General features: G+C 45.6%; 2 protein-coding genes across 3 annotated transcripts; one reads left to right on the forward strand and one right to left on the reverse strand.

Moving 5' to 3' along the window:
* Nucleotides 1-135: 135 nt before the first annotated feature.
* LOC111668205 (GRIP and coiled-coil domain-containing protein 1-like) lies at nt 136-4,443 on the forward strand. 2 transcript variants are annotated; one of them, XM_023424197.2, is made up of 4 exons: nt 136-323; nt 1,015-1,528; nt 1,745-2,419; nt 2,745-4,443. In XM_023424197.2, exons 2-4 carry the CDS (start codon nt 1,145-1,147, stop codon nt 4,011-4,013), a joined length of 2,328 nt encoding a protein of 775 aa, XP_023279965.1. In that variant the 5' UTR covers nt 136-323; nt 1,015-1,144; the 3' UTR covers nt 4,014-4,443. The 2 variants fall into 2 exon arrangements, with proteins under 2 accessions (XP_023279965.1, XP_023279982.1); XM_023424214.2 differs by having other exon boundaries at nt 138-323; nt 1,015-1,516.
* Nucleotides 4,444-4,853: 410 nt separating this feature from the next.
* Nucleotides 4,854-10,426, reverse strand: LOC111668196 (protein DENND6B-like). The gene is made up of 16 exons (XM_023424188.2): nt 10,325-10,426; nt 9,847-9,952; nt 9,678-9,757; nt 8,568-8,630; nt 8,416-8,471; nt 8,146-8,268; nt 7,737-7,832; nt 7,531-7,625; nt 6,897-6,962; nt 6,753-6,817; nt 6,565-6,654; nt 6,379-6,432; nt 6,180-6,289; nt 6,002-6,104; nt 5,848-5,922; nt 4,854-5,314 (listed from the first exon to the last, which is right to left on the reverse strand). Exons 2-16 carry the CDS (start codon nt 9,929-9,931, stop codon nt 5,168-5,170), a joined length of 1,308 nt encoding a protein of 435 aa, XP_023279956.2. The 5' UTR covers nt 9,932-9,952; nt 10,325-10,426; the 3' UTR covers nt 4,854-5,167.
* Between the last annotated feature and the right edge of the window lie 203 nt (nt 10,427-10,629).

Raw genomic sequence — 10,629 nt, forward strand, 5'->3', positions numbered from 1 at the left:
AAAAAAAAAATCACATTAACAGAAATAGCGCAGGTCACTGTGACATAATTTAGTTTAATAACAGAACGTATCCACTGTCTGTCATTTTGTCTATGTGAGGTTATATTCCTGATGTCATGAATGCATCATTGAATTCCCGCCTCCTCTCTCTTCAGATCCGGTTCAGTCCAACATGGCTGCTGTTAGCTGACAGTTCATGTTCTGTATTTGTTGAATTTAGTTTTACAATAAATAAGATCAATAACGTTTTAAAACAAGGATTTCCTGATTAAATCAATAAACTCTGATCTTAGATAAATTTGACTGACCCCCCGTCTACTCAGGTAAGAACCGGAGAGAGGTCGGTGACTAGCGACGGTGTTTGTCGGTAAATGTTAAAGTTTGTTTCTGTCTGAGCTTTAAACTTGGTTTACATGTCCTCTCAGATGGACAGTTAATGACGGTTAATGACAGTTTGTGACGGTGGCATTAATTAGAAATAATGAACATTAACTAGAATAAAGAAGAAACTGAGACTGAACCAAAGACCCGGATCTGTGTGTGAATCTGTTGTTTATATCCGGACCTGAAACTAATGTAACTGATGTTTTCATCACAGGCTAATGTGTTAATTTGATGTAGTTCATCGTTTTGTCAACAAATGATAATAAATAGTTTAAAAACTTGTTGTATTTTCACAGTCTTGTGTTTAAGCCAAACGATGATTCAATAATTTTTTCTCAATCAGCTCATTAATTGATTCGATTGAGGGAGGGAATATCTTAAGACTGTACTGAGGGAGAAGAGAGATCTCCCCTCCCCCATGTTGTGCAGTTTATAGTTTTACTCACAGTTAAATCCAGAGGCAAACATGAATCAAACATGAAGCAGTGAAGCTGGTTTTAAAGACTGAAACATGTTCGTCATTAAAGAACAGTATTCATGTTTCTGATTCTGTGGCTGTTTAAATGTGTTTAATTGCAGCTTTACACACTGACCACTGACTGACGGACTGATTGCTGCTTGTGTTGACAGTTTCTTTTCCAGTCCAGCACAGCCTCAGTTTTCATCATGGTTGGTTACACATGAACCAGTTCTGGTCCTGACAATGGATTCAGTCTGATTGGACCCTGGTAGACTAACAGTCTGGTAGACCAGCAGAGTCATGGAGAAGTTTGGGATGAGTTTCGGGGGCGGGCCCAGTAGGAAGGAGCTGTTGGACACCATCGAGTCCCAGAAAAAACAGCTGGTCCAGTACCAGACCCGCTTCAAGGATGTGGTCCGGGCCTACAAGAGTCTTCTGAAGGAGAAGGAGGCTCTGGAGGCCAGTCTGAAGGTCCTGACGGTGACCCAGGAGGTGGACCTGAACCAGCAGGGCCAGGACAACACCACTGCTGCTGCCGCCTCAGACCTCCCAGAGGACGGCTGCTCACTGCACAGTGAGGACAGCGAGGACACGGTGGCGTCTGTGGACATGCCCACTGAGACCACCAGAGGGGACCAATCAGAGGAAGACCAGGGAGAACTGGGAGGGAAAGTAAGCTCGATGGTACATTTAAAAAAGTCAGCTGACTGAAACATCCTTTAGTTATTAAATGTTATCTGTTCTCCAGTTTCTCTCATATACTACACACATATATATATATATATATATATATATACACTCATATATATAGTCCAGGTAAACCAGAGTTACCTGGACAGGTGTGTTTGGTTCAGTGGATGATGCAACGTGACGAGTTCAAACTCTTGTTTCTTCCTGCAGACCCTGAGGGTGGAGAGGGCGGAGCTTGAGGCCGGTGCCGCAGAAAGAAGTGGTATGGGGGCGGAGCCTCAGCAACAGGCCACGGCCCTTACAAACGTGGAGGCAGAGCGTCGCATCGCCCAGCTGAAGAGCCAACTGACCACGCTCACCGGCGCCCTGGCCACGGTGACACAGGAGAAGTCTCGTATGGAGGCGAGTTTCCAGGCTGACAAGCGTCAGTTGAAGCAGGAGGTGGAGGAGCTGCGGGAACGCCTGGTCACCATGACGACACAGCAGGAGGCGGAGCTGCACGCTCTGCAGCAGCAGCTGGCCGAGAGTCGCGCTCGCATCATCACGCAGCAGCACGAGAGGGAGCAGGAGCAGGGAGATCACGTCCAGCAGCTGAGGGAGCTGCAGAGGATCCTGCAGCAGGAACGAGACCTGCGGCAGGACGCCGAGCTCCGCCTACAGGACGCCAACACCACCCTCCTGATGACATCACAGGCTGTAGACCGTGGGGTGGAGTCTGAGGCTCACCTTAACCAGGTAAGGGAGGAGAGAGATGAGCTGAAGAGGAGGCTGCAGGCCGCAGAGGAAGACCAGAAGAAACCAGATCCCAGAGTGGATGAGCTGCAGCGGGAGCTGAGGGAGCTGAAAAACCACTTCCAGAAGCAGATCCACAGCGAGACCAGGAAGGTAAGGCTAGACCAGAGCTAACTAAAACCAGATCACAACTAGACCAGGAAGGTAGGGCTTGACCAGAGCTAACTAAAACAAGGCCCACACTAACTAAAGTGGATCCACAATCAGACCAGGGAGGTAAAACAACTTGAACCAAACTGAACTCTGAACTCAATCTGACTGAAGATTCCAGACTATAATCCAACAGGCTCAGGTTCAGGTGCAGTACCTCACATTGTCCAGCAGGTGTCAGTGTGACTGTTTGAAAGGTTCAGTGAACTTCTTCAGGTTTTAGTCTCAGCAGGTTCTGGTCTCAGTCTGAACCCTCTCTGTGTTTCAGGCCTGCGAGGCAGAGGAGCGCGCTCGTGAGCGTGCTCAGGCCGCAGAGATCCGGGTCGCAGGTCTGGAGCAGCGAGTCTCTGAGCTGTCGGAGCTGCTGGGTTCCTGTGAGAAGGCGAGGCAGCGAGACCAGCAGACCGCTCAGAGACTCCGGGACCGGATCCTGCAGCTGGACACAGAGAACAAAACGCTGGCCATTGCCGCCTCCAGCAGGTCGACCTCTGACCTAAGCATAGACGAGTCGCAGCTGGACGTGGGTGCGCTGAAGGAGAAGCTGCAGAGGGTGAAGAAGCTGCTGTTGCTGGCGGCTCAGAGGAATCCAGACCAGAACATCCAGGACCTCGCAGAGACTGAGGCAGAGCCGGGTGGGGACAGAGCCTCGGCGCTGGTCTACCAGCAGGAGCTGCGGCAGCTGAAGGATGAGTTTGAGCGTTACAAGCTGCGAGCGCAGGTGGTGCTGAAGAACAAGAACGCCAAAGATGGCTGCCAGGCCAAAGAGCTGGAGGAGGTCCGGGACCAGCTGTCCGAGCTGAAGGAGAAGTACATCAACCTGCGGATCCAGAGCGATGAGGCCGAGGTCCACCGCTGCCGTGAGCTGGAGGAACGGCAGCAGGCGGTGGCAGCACTGCAGCAGAGCCACAGACAGGAAGTGGAGCGGGCGGAGGCACTGCACCGTGACGAGCTGCTGCGACTGGAGGCGGAGCTTCACAAACAGAGAGAGAGGACAATGGCTCTGCTGGACGAGAAAGACCAGGAGCTGGAGAGGCTGCGTGCCGCCGCCGCCGCCGCCCTCAGCCGCGATGAGTGCAATGAAGCTGCTGATGTTGATGGCGAGCCTGGCCCTGAGAGCGAGGGTGACATCGTCAGCCAGGCCCTGCGGCGGGTCGCCCCTGCCGAGCCAACACTGCTGTTGTACGCTGAACAGCTGGCGAGGAAGGAGGTAGAGGTGGGCGGGCTGCGGCGTCACAAACACCGGCTGGAGGAGGACCTCCACCAGCTGCAGGCCAGGCTCATTGCCAACGGAGAGCGACACGACGAGGAGGTGACGGAGCTGCGAGGACAACTGGACAAACTGATCCGAGACCAGAGCAGAGAGGGTGCCAACATGGAGTACCTGAAGAACGTCATCTACAAGTTCCTGACGCTGCAGGACGCCAGCGGGAGGCAGCAGACGCTCACCGCCATCCTTACTATCCTGCACTTTAGCCCGCAGGAGAAACACCACGTCCTGAGGCTGCAGGGGGCGACGTGGTGGACCAACAAGAGATAAAGACACCTGAAGAAGAAACATCACCTCCTGAACCTGAATCCAGTCTGTCTGTAAATCAGTGACACATTCCCAGACTTTGATTTCCCCTTCAGTTTGTTCACTGGCTTTGATTCTGAACAGGTTTTACAAACAGACCTTATTGACCCTTCTGATGCTTTCCAACATAAACCCCATTACATGACACCAACTCACTCTGACCGGCTAGCGGTTTATGACGGGAGCTATAGTTTCATTTACCTGATGTTTAAATTGATAGAAAACTTGCAGTTTGGTTCTGTTCTCCTGTAGAAACTGTATATTCATATTTAAACATGTATGATTATATGACTGTCACTGAATGAAAACATTTAAAAGGTGATTTAATGCAGTTCTTCATATCATTGATATGTATATTTTGTGTAGAAATTAAAATATTTTCCTGCTTGACAAAGTTTGGTTAATTTTCATCTTCTAAAATATGATAATAGTAAATTCACCTTAGGGTTTTCCACAGTGTCTACTAGAAGAGGCAATTTAAAACTTTTCCTCAACATTACAAATATAATATTACAGAGGAGAAAATATACCATAATTGACCATGTGAACAAGATTCAGGTTTCAGTTCTCAAAACAAAAAAATATTGGTATTGGTATGGTAAATACATTATTACTATTATTATTACTTCTATTGCAAGTTACATTCACTGAGCTCAGTCAGTTTGTGGATTTCAGCTGTGATTCAATGTTAGAAAAATATCACTTCATCTGTGGTCAGTGACGTTATATGGTAGATTCATTTTTTAAATGAAAGTAACAGATTAAAGTGAATCAAACTTTTCAGAACAGAGGTAAACAGGCAGCTTTTCAATGAACTGTTTGGTTCTTTGTTGGATTTTTATTTAAACAGGTTTTATAAATATTCTATGTTACATGTGAAGCTGAATGTTAAACAACTGAAAGTTTGTTTCAAGCCGAAAAGAACAAATCCACAACTTCTCCAATATTATGACAGCGCATCAGAAATGAAGTTGTAGTATTTCATGAATGAAGACACTATAGTGAGAAAAATTGTTATTATAAGAATAAAGTCATTTTAAAAATAAAGAGCTGAAGTCTGAAACATCGAGAACAAGAGAGTCAAATCAAGCAGCTGGGACATGTTCTTCAGTGTGTGTTCAGTGTGTGTTCAGTGTGTGTTCTCTGTGTGTGTGTAGAACACTCTGCAGGTCTTCAGACAGTGTTGTGATCATTGTATTTATAAAAGTGTGTAGTTTGTGTAAAACTCCGTCCTTCACCTGCAGCTGCTGTCTGCGAGCTTTAATCTGAAACACACAAACACACCTCCTGTCTGTCATGTAAACACAATCACAATCAATCTAGAGCAGCCTGTTAGGGACAATCTTAAAGTGTCAGTCTGGAGAATTTCCATTGAATCAATGAACAAGGAAACAACAGTGACTGACACTGATCAGTGATATTGATCAGTAATATTGATCATTTTGTGTGGGGGGAGTTTCCTGTGTTCAGCTGCTGCTCATACAGAGAGGATCAGTGAAGAAGATGAAGGAGCCACAGAGAGATGAAGAGCTGCTCTTCAGACTCCTGACTGCTGCTAACAGAGCGATGGAACAAACTTATTCTGTGACTGGAAGTCATTGTGCTGTCCACACAACTCTGGGAGTTGTAGTCCTGACCCACCTGGATCACAAGTGTGAAATCTCCGGACTGACACTTCACAGGTAAACAGTCGATGAAATGAAAAGGTTCTACTGAGAGAACGACGGACCATTTAAATAAATCTATTACATAGAGTTTAGATCCGGATCCCAGGCGGCAGTCACCCTGATCCACTCACCAGTTTCTCTCTGAGCTTCAGAATCAGATCTACGATCTCCACCTCAGACTTGTCTTTGGTCCAACCGAGCAGGTCCTGGAAAGACCAGAACATCAGGGTTAGAGGATCCAGATGTTTGACAACTGTCATCCAGAAGTTTGATGAGATAACTCACAGCGTCACAGATGACCTCCAGGTGAAGACTCTCCAGTTTCTGAGTCATCTCTTTGTGTCGCTGACGATACCAACCATCAAAGTTCGGAGACCTAAAGAACTTCCTGTCAGGAAAATGTGACATTTATTGTGTGAGCACGGGAACATGGAGACCACCTGCACACACCTGAGGGACTCACCTGTACAGTCCCATCCAATCACCTTTGAGCATTGAGGTGAGCTGAGGCCCAGTGTGATCCAGAGTGGACATGAACTCGTCCTGACTGAAGGGTCGAATCTGAGGAGGCGTCTGAACAAATAAAACAAATTAATCACCTGTCATCTCCACACTGATGACATCACTGTGACATAATCACAAAGAAGCCACTTCCTGTTTACCTTCCAAGGCGTCACAGATCTCTGCAGAGGCATCAGGCCTGCCATGTACCGCTCCTGACAGACAAAACGCAGGGTTACACTTCCTGCTCTCTGATTGGTCAGTGCTGATCTGACATCATCGAGCGTCAGTATAGCGACAGGTGGACAACAGGTAACATTAGAGCGATGTGATTGGCTGATCCTCACCAGAGGGATGATGAAGCTCTGCGTCAGCTCTAACAGGTGTCTCCTCAGGATGGCGCTTTGAACCTCTGACGGTCTCTTCCTCTGGATGCCCTGAACATGCAGACGAGACTCAGACTCATTAAACAGGTCATGTGATCTTTGTCTTGTGATCATCGTTGTGTGTTCAGGTCTGAGTTCTGCTGCTTCACCTTCAACAGCCTTTTAATCAGGATCTTGTCTTTGTGTAGAAACGTCTTGTACGCTGTGTAGATCCCTGCACACACACAAGTCACACTGAGTCACACACACTCAGGTGGTCTGGGTTTTCACCTGGTTCTGTTCTATCAGGTTACCTGGTTTGGTGTCCAGTGTTTTCAGTTTGGACAGCTTCTTCACCTTCACCTGTTTGGGTAAATCACCTGGAAGTGATCAGACAGGTGAGTCGTTATGATATTAACCGTAACAATCAATTCATAACCTCAGTCATCTAATGAACTTCATGTTTAATTATTTTATTATATGTTTAATCTGCACAAGGTCAGTCAGAGTCCGACTGATGTGATTAGATTTAAAACAAGGAAACATTCATTTATCAATAATAATAATAATAATAATAATAAACAGAAAGATACTGTATTTCTTTGATAAAAAACTGAATATTTCATCTCAGCATTCTAAACTTTATTGACTGAACTCAGGTTTTTCAAAGTAAAATGCTGAAAGACATTGAACATATTTTACTGATATTAAACATGTGGTTCCTCTCAGGGTTCTCAGGCTGTTCTATGGAGAATACAAGTAAATCACACCAGGACCAACATGTGGAACTCATGGATTGTTTATATAACAGTTTTCATGAATGATCAGCTGCTTGTTCTCTGTGTTTTACAGTGTTGTTTGTTGTGTAGGAACACCTGTGACATCTGACCTGGTTCATGTCACACACCTGTTGAATCACCCTTCATGTGAATGAATGTATGAACAGACCTGCCATCCTGATCTCTCCCAGTCTAACGATGTGAGGCCACGACTGGAACGTCTTTATGAAGAACGGGTTGGTGACTCCCAGAACCACGTTAGGTCTGACAGAGACAAGACAGGTGTGTTCAGACAGACAGATAGAGTCAGGTGAGTTCAGACAGATTGACTCAGTTGAGTTCAGACAGGTAGACTCAGGTGTGCAGGTTACTCACGGGGCCTGTGTCCTGGTGGTGTACTCTCTGAACTCACTGTCATGGATGGTGAAATAAGGACGAAAGTCGCAGCAGAACTTCAGAGGACTGATGGAGCTAAGGAGACACACACCGTTACCACGGCAACAACTGCTCAGAGCATCTCTCCATCAGGAAATCAATAACACACATCATCAAACATCTGTCCTGATGTTTTTGTGACTCCTTCACAGTGAATCAATAAATGTTGACTTTTTTAAGATTGATTTTATTCTTCATGTGAAAAGACTCAAAGGTGTCTGAAGGCTGTGTGATTGACAGGTGACCTGTCCAGGTGTGCTCCGCCTCCTCGAGAGATGTCAAACGGTGTGAATGTGATCACTTCACACCTGTGGATGTTAAAATGACTCCTGATTGACTGTTCAGTTACCTGACGAGGGCCAGCACAGTTTCCGAGGAGATGGTGGGAGACGGCGCCATGACAACCACCGGTTCCCCGAGTAACATGAGCTCCCAGAGCATCTGCAGGTGGATGAGCGCTGACTGGAAACACCTGGTCAGAGGTCAGAGGTCACGTTAGACGAGTGGAAACAGTTCATTCAGTCATTAAAACATCTGCGGACCTTCAGAATAAAACTAGAATGATCAAGACAAACTAAACTAAATGTGGATCAGGTTCAGAGGAAGAACTGGTTCTGACTTGAAGAGGTCCAGTTCATGGATCGTGGGCAGCAGCGTCGGAGCCGGCAGGAGGTTCTGAGGAGAGACAGATATTAATAATAAAACTTTATTGATTTATTTATTAATGATAGACGCAGAGAGAATGAAGATGAACAGCCTGTGACCTCTGACCTCTTTAGCAGCCTGTTTGACTGGACTTCCTCCGGGTTTGTCTGATTTTGAAGGAATCCTCACCTGGACAGTGAACAGGTGAACAGACAGGAAGTTCAAATACAGACAGGAAGTTCATGTACACTTTAATGTTCTAAATTTTAAAGGCGTAATGTGTAAGATTTGGTCCGATCTGGCCAGACTGGCCAGAAAAAAAGCAAAACACGGGTGAATCCTGGTGTGTTTTTCCATCGCTGGAGACAGCTCCGGGTAAAGAGATATGGCTTGATGCTGAGCTTGCAACTGTTCTGTTAGACAGGTGAGTAACATCTAATATTGGTGTGTAGCGAAAAGCATCATTAGTGCAAATGACAAACTGTACTGACGAACACTTCAAGTGGCATAAATGTATGATTGATGATGTCGACAGACGTTTTAGCGACGTAGTAGAATTCAGCCTGTTCCTGCGGCTGGTGTCCAGCTCGATGCGTCAGTAACTTTTCTTTTACAAGTGAGACAAAGAGACGGTTTGATCCAGAACCAGCAGCTTCAGGATCCACTGCCTAATACTGTATTTATTTTAGCATATTCATATCTATCCTTACTATTCATTATACACACACAACAGACCTAACATTTTTGAACATATATGATCTAAAGGATTTGTCCTATCACATGTTTGTCTGTATCAGGACCAGAAGTCCAGTCCGGTCACCCCAGTGATGGACCAGCACCTTCCTTTTCTTCTGCATCTGGCCTCATCAATCAACAACCACATTACATCAACACTTTGGGGTATGATCCCTGCACAGAACAGTCTATACTGTCTACACTGTGATCTTTTGCACATCCTTTATCTTTTAATTGTTATTTCTTGTTAATATGTTTATTGGACAGTGAACCAAACACTAAGCCGTTCCTCCATTATCTCACCTGAAAATTATTCCATTATTCTTATATTAAAACCAGACCTGTTTGTTATACTGTGAAATGCATCCTGGGAGTTGTAGTTGACTTCTCTCCTTCAGTTTTAATTTTATCAGAGAACCAGATGTTTTCTGGAGGAAGGCGACCCTCCTCTCACCTGTCAACCAAGCCCCTCCTCTGAATGACCACACCCCCTCCCCTCACCTGTAAGACCACGCCCATCACAGGCAGGTTAAGGGTCAGTCCAGGTACAGGTGAAGGCCACTGGTCAATCTCGTTACAAACTGTGAGGATGTATAACAGATGTCAGGTGAAATATCTGCCCATCTGTTCTGATTGGCTTGTGGTTATGATGTAAGCGTGACATAATCACCTGCTTCGAGACAAGGCTCCAGCTTCTCAAAGAACTCAGGTGCAATGATCTGCAGCAGTGAGTGGAACAGATGAGTGTACGGCATCCTGGACACCAACACCAGGGACTGAAACACAAGTCACATGACCCCACAGCTGTCAATCAAACTGAACAGGTGTGAATAGAGGGCTGTTTCATAAAGATGAAAGGCCTGACCTGATCCAGGATCAGTCTGAGACTGGTTTAACTGAAAGTGAAACTGATCACATGAGATCACGGAGCTTAAGAGGTAGAACTAAAATGTTGATGTCTTAATTAGACGAAATCATTTTAAAATAATTTGATAAAATAATTTGATAAAATAATAAAATTAATGTTAATGTAACACAGAGACAAAAATGTTACAGCAATAAACAGCAATAACCTCTGTTAGCTTCTCTGTTAGCTAAATTGTGACCAGGTGTTGGACTGTGACCAGGTGAGTACAGGGGACCCTCACCTTCTGGAAGTATCCTCTCTTCACTGAGACGTCCTTAACTTGTCTGAAATAGACGTAACCAAAGAAGTGGGACACTTCCCTCTGAGGACACCAGAGAAGAGTCAGTTTATAGGGAGAGCGACAGGAAGTGCTATTATATCCCAGAATTCATTTCTATCATGACGTTGATTTTTTCCTTAAGAAACAGAACCAGACAGAAATAAACACCAACGTCATAATGAACTATGACCATCAATCATGCTGTGTAATAACAGGGTGAACTCTAATCAATCAATCAATCAATCAATCAATCAATCAATCAATCA

The sequence above is a fragment of the Seriola lalandi genome, unplaced genomic scaffold, assembly GCF_002814215.2.
Source record: "Seriola lalandi dorsalis isolate HSWRI2012SDOR001 ecotype SW California unplaced genomic scaffold, Sedor1 jcf7180002003939, whole genome shotgun sequence".
Classification (NCBI taxonomy): Eukaryota; Metazoa; Chordata; class Actinopteri; order Carangiformes; family Carangidae; genus Seriola; species Seriola lalandi.

What these genes read in the sequence shown, in the direction of transcription:
- LOC111668205 (XM_023424197.2), top strand. Translation starts at nt 1,145, where the DNA reads ATGGAGAAGTTTGGGATGAGTTTCGGGGGCGGGCCCAGTAGGAAGGAG. An exon ending in GAGGGAAAGTAAGCTCGATG is followed by an intron (nt 1,529 to 1,744) that starts GTACATTTAAAA and finishes TTCTTCCTGCAG; the next exon opens with ACCCTGAGGGTGGAGAGGGC. An exon ending in TCCACAGCGAGACCAGGAAG is followed by an intron (nt 2,420 to 2,744) that starts GTAAGGCTAGAC and finishes TCTGTGTTTCAG; the next exon opens with GCCTGCGAGGCAGAGGAGCG.
- LOC111668196 (XM_023424188.2), bottom strand. Translation starts at nt 9,931, where the DNA reads ATGCCGTACACTCATCTGTTCCACTCACTGCTGCAGATCATTGCACCT. An exon ending in AGAGCTTCATCATCCCTCTG is followed by an intron (nt 6,433 to 6,564) that starts GTGAGGATCAGC and finishes TTTGTCTGTCAG; the next exon opens with GAGCGGTACATGGCAGGCCT. An exon ending in GATTGGATGGGACTGTACAG is followed by an intron (nt 6,105 to 6,179) that starts GTGAGTCCCTCA and finishes TTTTCCTGACAG; the next exon opens with GAAGTTCTTTAGGTCTCCGA.